Source organism: Oreochromis niloticus, linkage group LG16 (genome assembly GCF_001858045.2).
Source record: "Oreochromis niloticus isolate F11D_XX linkage group LG16, O_niloticus_UMD_NMBU, whole genome shotgun sequence".
Classification (NCBI taxonomy): Eukaryota; Metazoa; Chordata; class Actinopteri; order Cichliformes; family Cichlidae; genus Oreochromis; species Oreochromis niloticus.
The window spans coordinates 7477957-7492784 of NC_031987.2; the positions used below are offsets into that span (position 1 = coordinate 7477957).

The 14828-nt window shown below is 40.0% G+C and overlaps 2 protein-coding genes across 19 annotated transcripts in view; one reads left to right on the forward strand and one right to left on the reverse strand.

Moving 5' to 3' along the window:
* lrrfip1a (leucine rich repeat (in FLII) interacting protein 1a) overlaps nucleotides 1-6375 on the reverse strand; it is a 48270-nt gene extending 41895 nt beyond the window's left edge. For all 18 annotated transcript variants that reach the window (XM_013266225.2, XM_013266224.2, XM_019352882.2 and 15 more), the window contains exons 1-2: nucleotides 6284-6375; nucleotides 5751-6183 (exon numbers count right to left, since the gene is read on the reverse strand). In XM_013266225.2, coding sequence (XP_013121679.1) covers nucleotides 5751-5840 — 90 coding nt within the window. In that variant the 5' untranslated portion in view covers nucleotides 5841-6183; nucleotides 6284-6375. The remainder of the gene's footprint in view (nucleotides 1-5750; nucleotides 6184-6283) is intronic.
* A 2736-nt stretch (nucleotides 6376-9111) lies between these two features.
* Nucleotides 9112-13139, forward strand: LOC100691311 (ras-related protein Rab-17). Its single transcript, XM_005463325.2, has 5 exons — nucleotides 9112-9510; nucleotides 12020-12171; nucleotides 12263-12388; nucleotides 12474-12567; nucleotides 12894-13139. Exons 1-5 carry the CDS (start codon nucleotides 9330-9332, stop codon nucleotides 13022-13024), a joined length of 684 nt encoding a protein of 227 aa, XP_005463382.1. The 5' UTR covers nucleotides 9112-9329; the 3' UTR covers nucleotides 13025-13139.
* The last annotated feature ends 1689 nt before the right edge of the window (nucleotides 13140-14828 follow it).

The window sequence follows — 14828 nt, forward strand, 5'->3', positions numbered from 1 at the left end:
GTCAGCTCTGCGGACCTCAATTGTTCATGTGTGTGTTAATCATCCACGACGACCAGATCAGATTTAAGAATGAAAACTAATAACTTCTGAATAGTGAGTGAGAGAGTGTATGAGAGAGCAGTAAATAACCTTAGCTGTACTCTGCTACTTGTCAGGAAGATATCAGCCTCTGTTTTGACTCTCCAACACCTGACTGGCATTTAGGAATACAAGCTGCTTAAACTTACAGTCAATATTTATCAAAGGTGTTGTCTACTTAAATTTAACAGAATTCACAGGACAACTAAGTTCACACAAACAGACTCAGGTACGTATTTATGCTCAGACACACAGAGCTGGGTGTAATCTTTGGTGTAGTTCATACTGCAAAAAAGTCTTTACCACAGTGCGTTTCTGGCCAAATTCCAGTGCTCCTATCATAACTGTGAAAATCGATAGTAGACCAACCTGAGGGGAATAGCTGGTACACTGAGGGTAAAGGTAACATAACACACGTCACTACAACTTCAACAAAGTCAAGCCAGACTGTCCAATTATGGCAAAAACCATAATAACAAGTATTATGATCAATAATTATAATAACCATTATTTAAAACAATTATTCATTAACTCTGTGAACCGAACTTTAAAGTTAATTAGTATAAATTGCTGATTAAAGATCATTTAAAACCTTCTGAAATTAACTATAGCTGTCAGCACAAAGTGAAGGCAGAAGTGCTACAACTTTATTTCAACAACATCTTTTTACTGTCTTGAAAAGACATCAACTGACGCTAAACATGGGCCAGCCTGTACTTTCATATAACACCTTTGTTAACCAAAATGATGATACAAAGAGTCAGTGTAACCTGTATTTAACAATGACGAAGAGAACACTATTATTCACAGCAGGAGCCTGGCAAAAACTAAAACCTCCTGGTTTTAGTCTATATACTGTTTTTGAATTACTGTCAAAGACAGCTTGTTAACAATTTTGTGCAGTCAAATTTGTGCTGATGACCTCCAGTTCAAAAACCTAGAAGGAGAACAAAATGTAAGCAGATAATGGACTGACAGTTGTACATAAACAAGCTGAAATCATTCACTCCAATAACATGCAGCATGAGAGGATTTGAATAATCCTTTTTACTAAATTGTCCTCCGACCTTTATAATCAACGCATCAGTCTCTAACGACCAAATTAAAAAGCTGCAGCAGGTTAAACCAGCTTATAACAAAAGACCTCAAGCCTACACCTACACCTAAGCGTGAGGAGAAAACACCCAGTGTTTTCTTTGCCACTGGAGCCACCCATGTAACATTAAATTAATCAATTTACTCATGACTCTCATTTTGAAGCTCTTCCTGGCTCAGATTCTCAGCTGGGGAAGTATCTTATTGTCAATGTCTTTGATATCGATCACCTGCCTCTGCAAAGCCCTTGGTTGGAGATCCACTACAACCACTCTGAGAGCATATTTAACAGTATGTATATATAACAGATATATACAGTAACTGCAGACATATTTTTGGCCAATCAAAAGTTTTCTAAAGTCTGAACACTTTTGAAAAGCTCACTTTTCATTGATCCAAAACTCACTTTAAGTGTACATGTATTAAAATACCTGTGGACATGTGGACATAGCATTAGTTGAGAAGCAGCTGATTACATTGGTCAGGTATGTATTTGTCAAGAAATACTAATAAACTAAAAGCAGAGAAGAAATTTATAACTGATATTTTTCCCCATCCCCACTGATACAAATAAAATCTAAAGCTGGGGGAAACACGACACATCAACAGCTTGCTAATATCTGCTGAGGTCGATGGGAATGTTGTTATTTTAAAACCAAAGTACTGCCCAAATTAAAATCTTGGCCTGATGACACCATCATAACCAAACTTCACTCCCACAGCAGAGACAATTTTCAGCTTCATCGTGGAAAAGTTCAAGTCAGTGGGATTGCTCTTCTGTCTCTGTGGGTAATAACTGCTGAGCAAATAAGCATTTCAAAACAGTGTAACATGAGTAATCTAAATCAGAGTTGACAGAGGTTGCTGTTAGAGCAGCCAGATGACAGACTTCAGTTTATCTGCTTGATTTACTGATACCCTCGACTCTTTATCACAGCAGAAAACTTTGATTGGTCACACTACAACAAGTGCAAGTGGAGTTTTACGATTAACATGAGCAATCACCCCATTTAATTCAAGCATCCCCCTGTGACTGTGAGCCAGCACCTGTAACTAAAGCATCGACATGGACATCATTTTCAGGGTTTCTTTACTTCATAGATTATTTTACTGTAATCAAAAGAATATAATCCAAATATTTAAGATCCAATATCACTTTCATTAAGGCAATTAATTTAATCTGTTTTATCTGGGTTTACAGAGAGGTCACCCAGATCAGCGTGCCATCCTCTATCCTTGCTACAGTACAAATTCATGTTTACAGCATGATTCAAACTGTTTGACAGACACAGGAATCAGATTCCCTTAAAGCACAGTATAACTAATGCCCTGATATCCACTCCTCACAGTCTTTCCTGCTGTCTACTCTCCTCCCATTTCTTCCATAAGCAGTCAAGTTTACAGTACTGACAGTTTCCCCTCACTCTCTAATACTGTAAATGTACAGGATAATATTTCTGATAAGCTGCAGCTTCACAAAAGCTGCGGCTAGCTGGCTGCACTATCCTGTGCAGAGTATTTCTTCCTTTCAGGCTGGTGTGACGGCCAGCTGGCGAGCAACAACCAACCTCATCCCCCCACTCTCCACCCCCACCCACAGACCCGCTCTAAAACTGGGGTGCAGCAACAGCTGATCTTCCAGGAGCATCTATTTTTAAAGCTTCTTTGCAGAGTGGGCCAACTCATCAGCACTGACATACCATTCTGTCAGAGGACAGCCAGTGAGGGACTCGACCCAGCTGCCGCTTAAAGACACAGAAAACAACCCGCCGCCGTTCCTCCCAACCCCGACAAACACATGCGATTCATCCATCACAGACAATCTCCTCCTCGGAGATACCGTATCTGCTGGTGATGCTTCATGAGCTCCGTCAATCTCCTCTAACCTCAACCGGGTAACACTGCTGCAGCAAGAAGAAACCACTACCAGCTACAAGAATGTGCAACCTCAGCCTCCCCACATTAGCGTAAACAGTCAAATAAGCAGTGAAGAGAAGATAACATTCAAACACTCCAACTGCCAAACCATGGCCATTCACGGTTTTGAAGAAGACTAGACGAGAGTGTGACTGTCAGCAATGATATGCAAATTCACTGAAACATCCGGGTTGTGTTAGCAAAAACCCAACTTCCTCCTAACTGAAGACAAGTGGCTCAGAATCATGCTCAGACAACTGAGAGTTGAGGTTTTCTATGCTCACCGGGAGCCGCACAGAATATGAAAAGTTATTTTCAGCAGGGAAAGTAATAAACCCTCTGTCAGTGCGCCCCAGGGTGGCTGTGGCTACAACGTAGCTTGCCATCACCAGTGTGTGAATGTGTGCGTGAATGGGTGGATGACTGGATGTGTAAAGCGCTTTGGGGTCCTTAGGGACTAGTAAAGCGCTATACAAATACAGGCCATTTACCATTTAATAAACCCAATGTCTGATCCTTAGTTTCTTCATAAACAAAGAGAATTACATCCTCAAAGGGGCCACAGTGTTGCTTAGTAACAATAAATGTCTGGTTTTACCGTTTCTTGTAGTTCATCTTGGAGCTAAACTTTAATATCGATACTTAGCTTAAGGTTTACACCTCAGGGGAGCAAAGTGTTCACTTCAAACAGGTAGGCTTAAGTCCTGAAGACCCACTAGGCATTACTTCTCCTATAAAACATCAGATTTATCCTTCACTAGCAGGCCCATAATAACAAAAAGGATTAGGAACTTTGAAGCAGCGTAAACCTGTCATAACATGACTTCGGCACCTGCTAAGAGACAACAACGTTCGACTGCCAGCTACAGTTCTGTAGTACTGAAAGAGAACTCAACAATTTCTGCAGGTCAGCACATGAAAGAATTTCTCATGTAAGTAGAGCAAGCCATTACAATCAGCTGTGGATTACAATTATGTTTATCTACAGGCTTTTCAACCACAATAATGTTTAGAAGTGTAAGAATTAGTGCTCCTTTGACTGCTTTTAACAGTTTTTTTTTTTTTTTTACCACAAGGCAAAAACTCCAGAGGTTCAAATCATGTAACGTTGTAGAAGGTTTATAAGACCATCAAAGAACAAACAAAACAAAAAAAACTATACACAGCAGAAAAAGGCATGTTTCTGCTCTAACCCTAAAACATTTACATAATGTCAGCTCAGTCCTTTCCAACATTTATACAGTGTGCCCATCTTAACCCTTAGATCACACAAGACATAAATCTAATTTACCAATGAGGACATTCCTTCAGAAAGCCATTTTGATGATTTTTTTGTTGAGCGACCAGCATTGATATATGAGTTTTTTCATTCATCTATAATTACTGGTTCCAGCTTGAATACAGGTATTAAGAGCTGTCAAAAGGGTCATTAACTGTTTGGTTATGTTGATAGAATTAATAATAATTTGACTGACATATCAGGAGGTCAGCCAATATTGACAGATGTGGTGGTAGCATTTTACCATAAAGATTTGGTAGAGCTGTCCTCCTTAACCAGCACTGCAGTCTTTTTTTGTCCATCTGAAATTATTTTGTATTATATATGTACTATCTTGAAAGATGACGTAATGCTTTGTGTTCATGTTTATAAAAAACTGCTCATTAGCCAAGTATGGCAGAAACATAAATTCTGTAAAAACGTTGCACTAACACCAGTTGCATTAATGTTGGAATAATGAATCGGATGCTATTCTGACTCACTGCACCACCATGTGGTTATTACGCAACCTCTTAGCCGTTTTCAACTTCAGCTGATATCTCTGCAACACAATATGTCATAGCTGTCGCCATTCTGTTTCACTTTAGAATGTAGCAAACTCTATTTATACAGATGCTTTTTCCCAAAAATACCTGAAGTTACTGAGTCTGAATTACAATGGGGGAAAATATGGCTCAGGGGGCCAGAACCAGGTGTCAGTCATCTCAGCCTGACCCCTTATGTCCTGAAAGGGAGGCTAAACCCTGAGCCTCCAGCCATAAATAAATAAATAAATGAATAAATAAGAAAAGATGCATTGTCTTATTGATTCATAAGCTGGTATTTCTAACTACACTATGTGTATCATGTTAGAAATCAAGCTGTTCAAAAAATGCGTTTCTTTCCTTACAGGGGCCCAGACTGCCCTTAGCTGTGGCAGTTGGACCACCCCTGGTCTAAATACTTCTTTTGCAACTTTGCATAAAAGTTATTCAATAAAAACCACGTTTAAACTCCTGTACAGTCAACTAATACCCTCTGCACAGAAATGTGAAAATTGCACCCAGCAAATATCTACACTGCTGATGAAATACCGATTTCATGAGGGGCCCACTGTCCCCACTGGAAACGCCCCTGCTGCACGGGTATCAAGGGGGGAAGTGATGTTTTAAAATACTGGGGACAATGTCTGCGTATTTTTAAGAATGAGAAATTATTACACATGTGGAAACACTAAGACAGACATTAAACACACAATTTTTTTTTTTTTAATACGGAACAAAAACGCGAACGCCCCTTTAAGTGTGATTAGGTGTGATTATGTAGGTTTGGGGGCTCTTTAAAAGTTACATTACTGCTTCCAACCACCCTCATAAAGATTTATTGTCTCCCCTTCACTCACCTCTCTGGCTATGAGATTCAGGGCATCGTCCTCTGCCGTCGTTTTGTCCTTTTTAGTGGACCTTTTCCGTCCTGTCCCCTGGGTCCCCATGTTGTCCCCTCAAACACTTAAATCCACTGGGTGCCGATTAATTCAGACTTCGGTAATCCACACAGACCTGCGGCTCGTGCGTCTCATGTGTTTCTACAGATTTCAAGTTAAAGACGCGGAGTCAGTGACACAAACCCGGGCTGCCTGCTCCGGCTCTCAGCGTGCCTCATTGTCATACATCCGTCTTCACACTTCTTCCTGTGTTTCTGCAGCGACGCACGAGCTAGCGACCAAGTCTGCTTCACAAATCTGCGCGCGGTCTCCACGTGCAGCGGCGCATTCAGGTCACAAATGATCACCTGAGCGTCGCTCCTGTGCCGTTAGAGCGCTTCTGACCCTGTCACTGTAAACATAAAAGAAGTAGAAGATTATTTTTGAGGAAATAAGCACCAACTGTAGTAAAACCACAGTGTGAAAATATGATAGCAGTCTCGTTCTCGTACAGCAGCGTTGCGACTCCACCACCTGTCGGATTCACTGCAGCGAAGTCTCCCTGAAAAACTTCAAAGGTTGTGCTCAGGCATGGTGCTTTCACATGTTGTCGGAAATATGGAACTATGTAGTTCACATAGACAGTATATAAGCGATTGAGCCACGATGGAAGCCACCTTGACACTGGGTTTGGATACTTTTGAAGATGCAGAGAACTTCTAATATAGTGGATAAAATAGATTAAAAAAGAATGGGGTCCATGGAAATGAAGCCCAAATAGATAGATAGATATTGTGTTGCAGCAGCAGGATAAAGAATAAAAATAGTACACGCTACAATAAATATATATAGTTAAAATAAAAGTACCACAGGAGCGTTGCAATGTCACATATAATAATGGTTGAAAAAAGAAATACAAAAAGTTAGTTAAGGAATACCAAAAGTGAGTAAAATAGTGGAGAACTATCTAAGACAAAAGCTACAAGAAGCTATAATATATGTATGCATTACATGTGTTAACTGTGATTAACCACATGTTTTTGGAAAACCGAGTTCAGTTTCACAAAACACACTCAGGCCTGATTGATGGTAGGCCTGCTGAATCAAGAAATCACTTTACTAGAACCTGTCTGTTTCTCAGGTTTTTCTCTAGACTGTGGCATGATGTGTTTCTTTTTGAGATCTTTTAGTCTGTTTCACTTTGTCAAAGTCACTGACATCTATCAGTCTGGAAAGGATTACAAAGCTGTTTGTAAGCTTTGGGACTCCACTGAACCAAAGTGAGAGCCATTATACACAAATGCAGAAAAGTTTGAATGGTGATGAACTTTCTCAGGAATGGTCGGTCAGGATATACTCACTGACTAACAACTTCAGTCATGAATCATTAGCCAATGAGCCTGTAGCTTCACAGTCATAGCGACTCATAGATGTAGCTACCATAATGTCATCCATTGGTTTCTGAAGTTCAGTCACCATGTTGGTTTAAAAAAAAAAATGGATGTGATGAGGAAGGGCGGGTCTGACTGTGAAACCACTTGCTCACTGGTAGGAGCGTACCACAGAAAGTCCTCCATTCTGAAACACACACGTCAAAATAGACTTCTTTCTTTTTCAACATGATCTGAAATGAGTGGCTGAGATCAAAAGCAGTAAAGTGTTTACAGAGGTCAAAGGTCAAACTTCTGTAGGACCATACTTTTTCCCTTTCTAAGATCTAGTTACAGTTTGGATACTAGCACCAATGAGGCAGTGCATGATGTTGTAGCTCTTTAAGGACTAGCAGAATGGTGTTGAGAATTTTCCACACAGCGCCTGAATGCAGCACCAATCTATGGACTGGAGTCCATCCAACGTCAGCCAGAAACCACAGCTCCTGCATGCACTATCTCACTCTCTCACAGCCCCTCTGCTATTTTTAATGATGACCAGCCAGCTCTAAAAAAGTCTCTTGCTTCTTAAAGCGACAGACAAGGCCGTCCGCCACCCCTAAAATACAATGGGCACCCAGCTGAGTGTGTGAGTTTATAGTGATCTCATGAAGCGCTGTTTTTATCCCCTGGTATCACTGTACTATTATTTGCAACTGTTGTAATGTGGACACACTTTCTCCTGAAATATGCAGTTGCCCTCTGAGTCTATTCATACAGTCGAGGAATGTGTGATTCAGGTGTGTTCACACACTCACAGTTTAATTAGTTGCCACAGTGAAAGACCTACTGTCTACCACGTCAGGTTTCTGTTTGAACTTACTTTAAATTAGATGATGTATATTTACAATCCAGTTATAGGACACTTTAGTAGAGTATTTTAAGACAGCTCTTTCTGTACACAGTGTTTCTTGTAGATATGATTTACTGAGATCTCTTAAGATGCAGAAATCCATCCAGAAGTGTCACCATGTCCAAAAATCTTGAATGTTTTCATGTTGAAAAGGAATACATTTAAAAGTTTCCTTTCTACACATGTCAGGTTTCCTTAGGTTGCATCCTTCCATTCGATTGACTCATCAGAAGCTTTTAAAAATAAATCAGACTGCAGCCATTGTTTGTGTGATATAAATATGGCTTGGCTTCAAACTAACAGAACTTTGCTGACTAAGTAACACTGTGACCAAAAACAAGATATGAGGATGAAGGGAAGTATCAGGGGTCAAGCTGTTATTCTGAACAAAGAGGGACTTTCTCTGAGTCAAATCAGAGTTCACGGAGCTCCAAAACACTTTCTGGAAACTGGATTAGTTGTATCCAAAGTCGAGTCAGACAGACCAGAAGTGACCATGAGAAAATATCTTTACACAGCACTGAGAGAAAATCAAATTCATCAGACATCCAGAATTTACCAAGTAAATAATCCATGACCAAAACCAGCACAGGTAAAAAACTGTCAGCTTCCTTCAGGGTCTCCTGACCTTTAACCCCTCTAACCTTTGATGGAAAGCATTGAAAACATTGAAGAGGCTTTACTATTAGAGCAAAGTTGTAACATATACAATGCTGCCCTCATCTGTTCAAAATGAAAATTACAAGGAGATAAAACCCGGAAAACAGGCCAGCAGCAAAATGTGCTGACACAGTGATCTGAAGAGTTTGTGCACAAAGAGGACCCACTGAGTTTCTGTAATTTTACGAGTATTTTGAAGCAAAACAAAATTTTGCAGAAATATCAGACGTTCCTATAAGTTTATATTTGCATGCAGTACAAATCCCCCGAACAAGAAATGTGGCCATTGATTTTTTTAAGCCAGTCTCTCTGTGTGGGTTCAAATCAATGAGACAGCATGTGATAGCAGGGAGGTTTTAAGACGAGTCAGGAGTAGGTGTGCATAAGGAAGTGAGATTATGTTGCTGGCTTCACATGTCTGGACTTCAGTTTTACTTTTCTTTTTAAGCTGAAGCTGGAACAGTCACACACTTTCACAACAAACAGGACGCCTCAGCTTGTCTGGACTTTTTGAAATTACTGTTGTGTTTTTAAAGAAAAGGAGAGTTGGATCAGGACTTGAGGACCTTTTTTGGACTTTTTTACCTCCTGTTTTGGAGTAAACTAAGCATTTTCATGGGGGAATCTCTCCCAAGGGTCCACGGAGGGGCCCAGCAACACAGTGACACTTTGCGCAGACCAGTGCATACTCTCAGGGTTAAGATGGTCCTGCTGGGGAGCTCTGGTGTTGGAAAGTCGAGTCTGGCTTTGCGATTTAGCAAGGATGAGTTCAGGAGTACATCGCCCACTGTAGGCTGTGAGTTCATGACACTCTGAGGTGTGGATGGCAGTGATTAAATGTAACATTGTTAATCAACTATCAGGTTTTTTACTGAGGTTGTGGATGAGAAAAGTGACGCAATTCTCATGTTGGCTTAAGAATTAGCGTTGATAAGAAACAGAACTAAATAGCTAGTGTGTTCTATTTTCCTCTAACAAACCAAGATCCACCTTTAAATGTCACTAAGTAATATATTTGTGTCTAGCTTTTCATTTGACTCCAAACTAAAAGCATCTGTGTAAATGTAACAGGTTTTACAGGGAAATTCAGCAGACCTGGAATAACACATGTGGAATGTTAACCTGTAGGTTATGCCGGTGCTCAAAGCTCGGTTTTGCCTAAATAACATAAAGACACAGCTACATGTGTTTATTGTGCTGCTGGGTGACCAATTAGAGAAAAAGCTCAACCTTTGACCCCTTCAGTGAGGAGGTGTGGTGCCTCTGCACTACAAATCAATATGAAGGATTCTTTACAGTCTTGTGTAAACTAAGCACACCCTTAATGCTTCCACTGGAATTAAAATGGACAGTTGTGTGTTAACTCACTGCTACAGTCTTCCCAGGGCTGGACGTCCCATCAAATTCACCCTGAGGTCAGACTTTGCAATGCTTAGGAAAGCTGTAAAAACACCAAAAGCTCCACATTAGACATTACAGACCTCAGTTAGCATGTTAAAGGTTAAAGTTCATGACAGCGCGATTAGAAAAAGACTGAACAAGCGTGGATTGTTTGAAAAGGCTGCAGAGAGAAAACCTCTTCTCTCTAAAAAGAACATGTCAGCACAGCTTAGGTTTGCAAAGCTGCATCAGAACAAACCACAGGACTTGTGGAACAATGTCCTTTGACACCAATGTGGACAAGTTTGATGATAATGCGTAACAGCATGTTTGGAGAAAGCCAAACACAGCATATCAGCACAAAATACCTCATATCAGCTGTCAGCACAGTGGTGGGGGGGCTGATGATTTGGGCACCTCATTGAGTTCATCATGAAGTGTTTTGTGTAACAAAGCATTCTAGAGTCACAGGTGAGGCCGTCTGTGTGACAGTTAATGATCCAGCCAAAGTCCAGATCTCAATGCAACTGTGGTGGGACCTTCAGAGAGCTGTGCATAAATAAATGTCAAAGTTCAATGAACTGATGCGATGCTATAAAGAAGAGTGGGTCAAAATTCTCCCACAATAATATGAGAGACTGATAAAGTCAACTATTACTTTGAATTCCTGCTGCTTAAGGTGGTGGTTCAACAAGTGAATGAATCATGGGGTGTGCTTAGTTTTTCACAGGACTGCAGATAGTCCTATTAAAAACTCTCTTTTCATGTGGCTGTAGTTTTTTAATTTTGATTTTCAGTTCAGTTTAGTTTCCAGACTGGGTTTACTAATTTTGGTTTATTTTTTATGAATTTTTCTGTTAGTTTTTGGTTTTAATTGATTGTCATATTTGTCAGGGGCGAGATTTAATCATTTCAGAATAGATGTTACAGTAAAAACCCTTGTGAAGGCAATTGGCTCAGAGTCATTAAAAATCCCACTTTCAACAAATCTTGTTTCATGCCAGACAAATGTGCTTGAGACATAAACTAAAACTAAAACCATACATTTTTATTTTACTTATTTTAACTTGACTTTTTACTTTTTTATAGCTTTGATACAAAGTTGCTCTGCACAGTTTATCCAGTGGAGAAATATTTCTGTTAGCTGGCCCATGTAGAGGCCAAACACCTTAAGATACATTACTTTATGTTGGTTCATTCTTGAAGTTGCCATCTGTCATTGTATTTATTTGCATATCTTTATATCATGGTGAATTTGTGAAAAATTGCACTTTTTGTCTGTAATTAACACAACAGAAATTCAATATTCCATCATAGAACTGAACATTTTCATCAGGTATAAAAATGTCTCTAATAATCAATTGATGATGTAAAAGATACATATTGTCCTATTTTTCATTTGCCAAGAGACTCTGCATATACACTCACTAACCACTTTATTAGGTACACCTCTTCAGTGATTATAAGTGCAAATGTCTAATGACATGGGATTGACGCAAGCATTTATGCATATAGACAAGGTCAAGAGGGTGAGCTGAAATTCTCACTGAGCAACAGAAGGGGAAAGAAAGGAGATTTAAGTAACTATGAATATGGCATGGTTGCTGGTGCCAGACGTGCTGGTCTGAGTATGACGGAAACTGCTGATCTGATGAAATTTTCCCACAAAACCATCTCTGGGCTTTACAGAGAATAATCTGAAAAAGAGGAAATATCCAGTAAACGGCAATTCACTGGAAGAAAAAGTCTTGTCGCTGTCAGAGGTCAGAGGAGAATGGCCAGACTCTTAAGCGTGACCTCTCATCGTCACGCTTAAGAATAAACTGATTTCACAAAGTTTCAGACTCAAGTAATAATCACAATAATAATGCAAATACAATTTTTCTAATTTCACACACCCACTCCTTTGGTGTCTACTCCTCCAGGTGCCTACCTCACCCAGGTGGTGCATCTGAGTAATGCCACTCTTCGCTTTGAAATATGGGACACGGCAGGCCAGGAAAAATACCACAGCGTCACTCCGCTGTACTACAGGGGAGCCCACGTAGCACTTTTGGTCTATGATATCACGCAAAGGGTAAAACGAAGACACACCTGACTATGAAATGATTTATTTTGACTGGTTTTCTCTTTATGTCTTGTTCTTGAGCATGCTTGTGTCATTATAGGAAACATTTGTCAGAGCTCAGGTGTGGCTCAAAGAGCTCGAGAAACAGTACATACCAGGATCTACTGTTATATGGCTGGTAGGCAACAAAGGAGATCTGGCTCACGATCGGCAAGTGCCACTGGAGGTATACAGACAAAAACAAGCACGCTCCTGTAATCTTATCACCTGCACAGTCACATGTGATGAGCAGTTCTGAATTTTTCCTCCAGGAAGGAGAAAGTCTAGCCAGTAACAAGGGCTTGTACTTCATTGAGACCTCAGCCCTCTCTGGAGAGCAAGTCAATGAGCTGCTGCAGTCTGTAGGTAAGAAAAAAGAAACACTGGAAATATTCCTGCTGTGTTTTTTCACAGGAAGCCTTACTAATAATAAGTAATAAGTATTAGGATTAAAATTTACAATGTAAATATCCTAGTATCCTAAGAAAGGACAGTAGATGGCAGTAGATACCAACATGAGGCACTAACTTGCAGTATGAGAACTATTAAATATTACATAAGCCCAGGTCAGAGGTTTAAGTTTTCTTTGCCTTTTTTCTTTCAAAGTCTGGCCTCTGAAATGTCTGCATGCTCCTGCTGTAATATAATACAGCTGTGAGTTTCATGTCTGTGGTAACAGAGCTCTGATTCAGCCCACAGAGTGTTCGAGTGCATTGGAGCACAGCAGGGAGGTCTGACAGAGTGGCAGGAGACGCCGACTGTGGATCTGCGCCACAAAGACTCATTCAATCTGTTTGCATCCTGCTGCAAAGTTGGACCTTAAGCTGTGTGACTGCCAGTGGCTTGGCTGCCTGTTTCTGTTGTGTCTTTCTGTTTGTCTTAATTATTTCAAAGCTAGGATACGTAACACGACAATAAAATGCTTGTGGATTTTGGAATTTGTGGTCCTCTTCCCTTTTTGATTCTGACTCCGGTTACCAGAGCACAAAATGCTGTTTATCCTGAAACATGCCTTAGATTAACCCAAGAATACAGTTTCAGTTTGTTTTATTTCACTGTCATATTCAGTAAACTGGTTCTTTTGATTCTTCTCAGTGGGCTTGGGATCAGCCTCCAGCAGGCAGTAAACCCCCTCAGCCTATCTGCGTGCCAGATGTTGAACTGGCACCGATTACCTCCACTCTGTGTTTTCTTGCCTGGTTACTTTTGGCATGCAATCACACTGGAATGGAGATCCCCCAGCAGAGTTCATTTGAGTGTGGTTTGCACAATAGAGGTAATTATTACAGTATTATGAAGTACAGTATTTCAGTAATCTAAAACTTTGAATGCTGCAGGGTGAATGAATCACTTTAACACTGAAGAAACTTACAAGTGACACAGTTTATATTTACTGCAAATGAGCTTATTTTCTGTTGTTTCCATACCTCATCCTGAGAGCGACACTCTAAAATCTATAAAATACATCACAAAACAGTGGCGGCTGGTGACTTTTATTGATAAGCAAGGAGAGACTGACACACCCGCGTCCCCCACCTCCAATCTAATAAACTACCGGATGAAGTCAATGCTAAAACCCCCCCAAAAAACCAGAAGATACTCTAATGGCCACTTGAGGGTCCAGCAGTCAGTCTCTGTCCCCATCAGTCCCATGTTAAAATTTCCAACTTTACAGCACAAATAAAAACATTAATGGTGTCAAACAAAAACAAACATACAAAATTATGGGCTTAAAATTAGAGGTGTGAAGTGTTAACCAACACGGGCCCCCATAGCACTTCTAATTAAAGTCAGTGGACTTTTGGGCTCAAGCTGCATCCACACTGGGAGCGATTTACTTGTAGTACACTAGCAAGAGGACATACTAGGCTTCACTCTCTGTCACTTGTCTGGAAGTTGCTTAGTGTGTGGTTTTTAGTTTAGCTTTTTATGGATTCAGCTTGCTAATCTTAACTGAGAGCACTGCCTTTCATCTAAATTTGCTCACTTTTGGCTGAAAAAGATCACCATAGTGGAAAGAAAAAATCTTTGATATACAGTGTATGGTGTACTCTTGGTTTATAATCAGTGTGCATGCTATCACAGATGGCTTCTTTCTTCAGTGAACATGGAGCATTTCAGTGGAAGTGAGATTTATTGAAATTTATGGTTAGATTTTCATGTTATACTCTTATTTATTTCACAACTGTCATTGTCTAAAATTAAATTTAATGTGATTTTCATTCCAGAACCAACCTTTCAGTTTTAGGCAACAAGGAAGTTCTTTTTCTCACAACAAAGAAGTTTACTCGTTTACACTTTAAAATCTAAGAGAATCCAAGATGAAGCTTCATAAACGGCTGAAGACTTGCACATGGACCCTTTTTTTCTCTCCTCAGCTGAACCTAGGTTTGTTTATTAAATTATCCAACAATAAATCATAAAAACAAACAATAGAATTAAAGATTTAAAAGACTTCCAAATGCATTCAACAAAATAATGTTGCTGGTTGTATTCGGACAGCCCCATAAAGCAACCTGTCTCCTGGACTCAGTCACTTGCTCTTGCATAATATTCTTCCATGTTCTCTCCACACAAACACAACAGTTTTTCTCCACACGATGGCTTCAAATGTTAACTTTTTACTG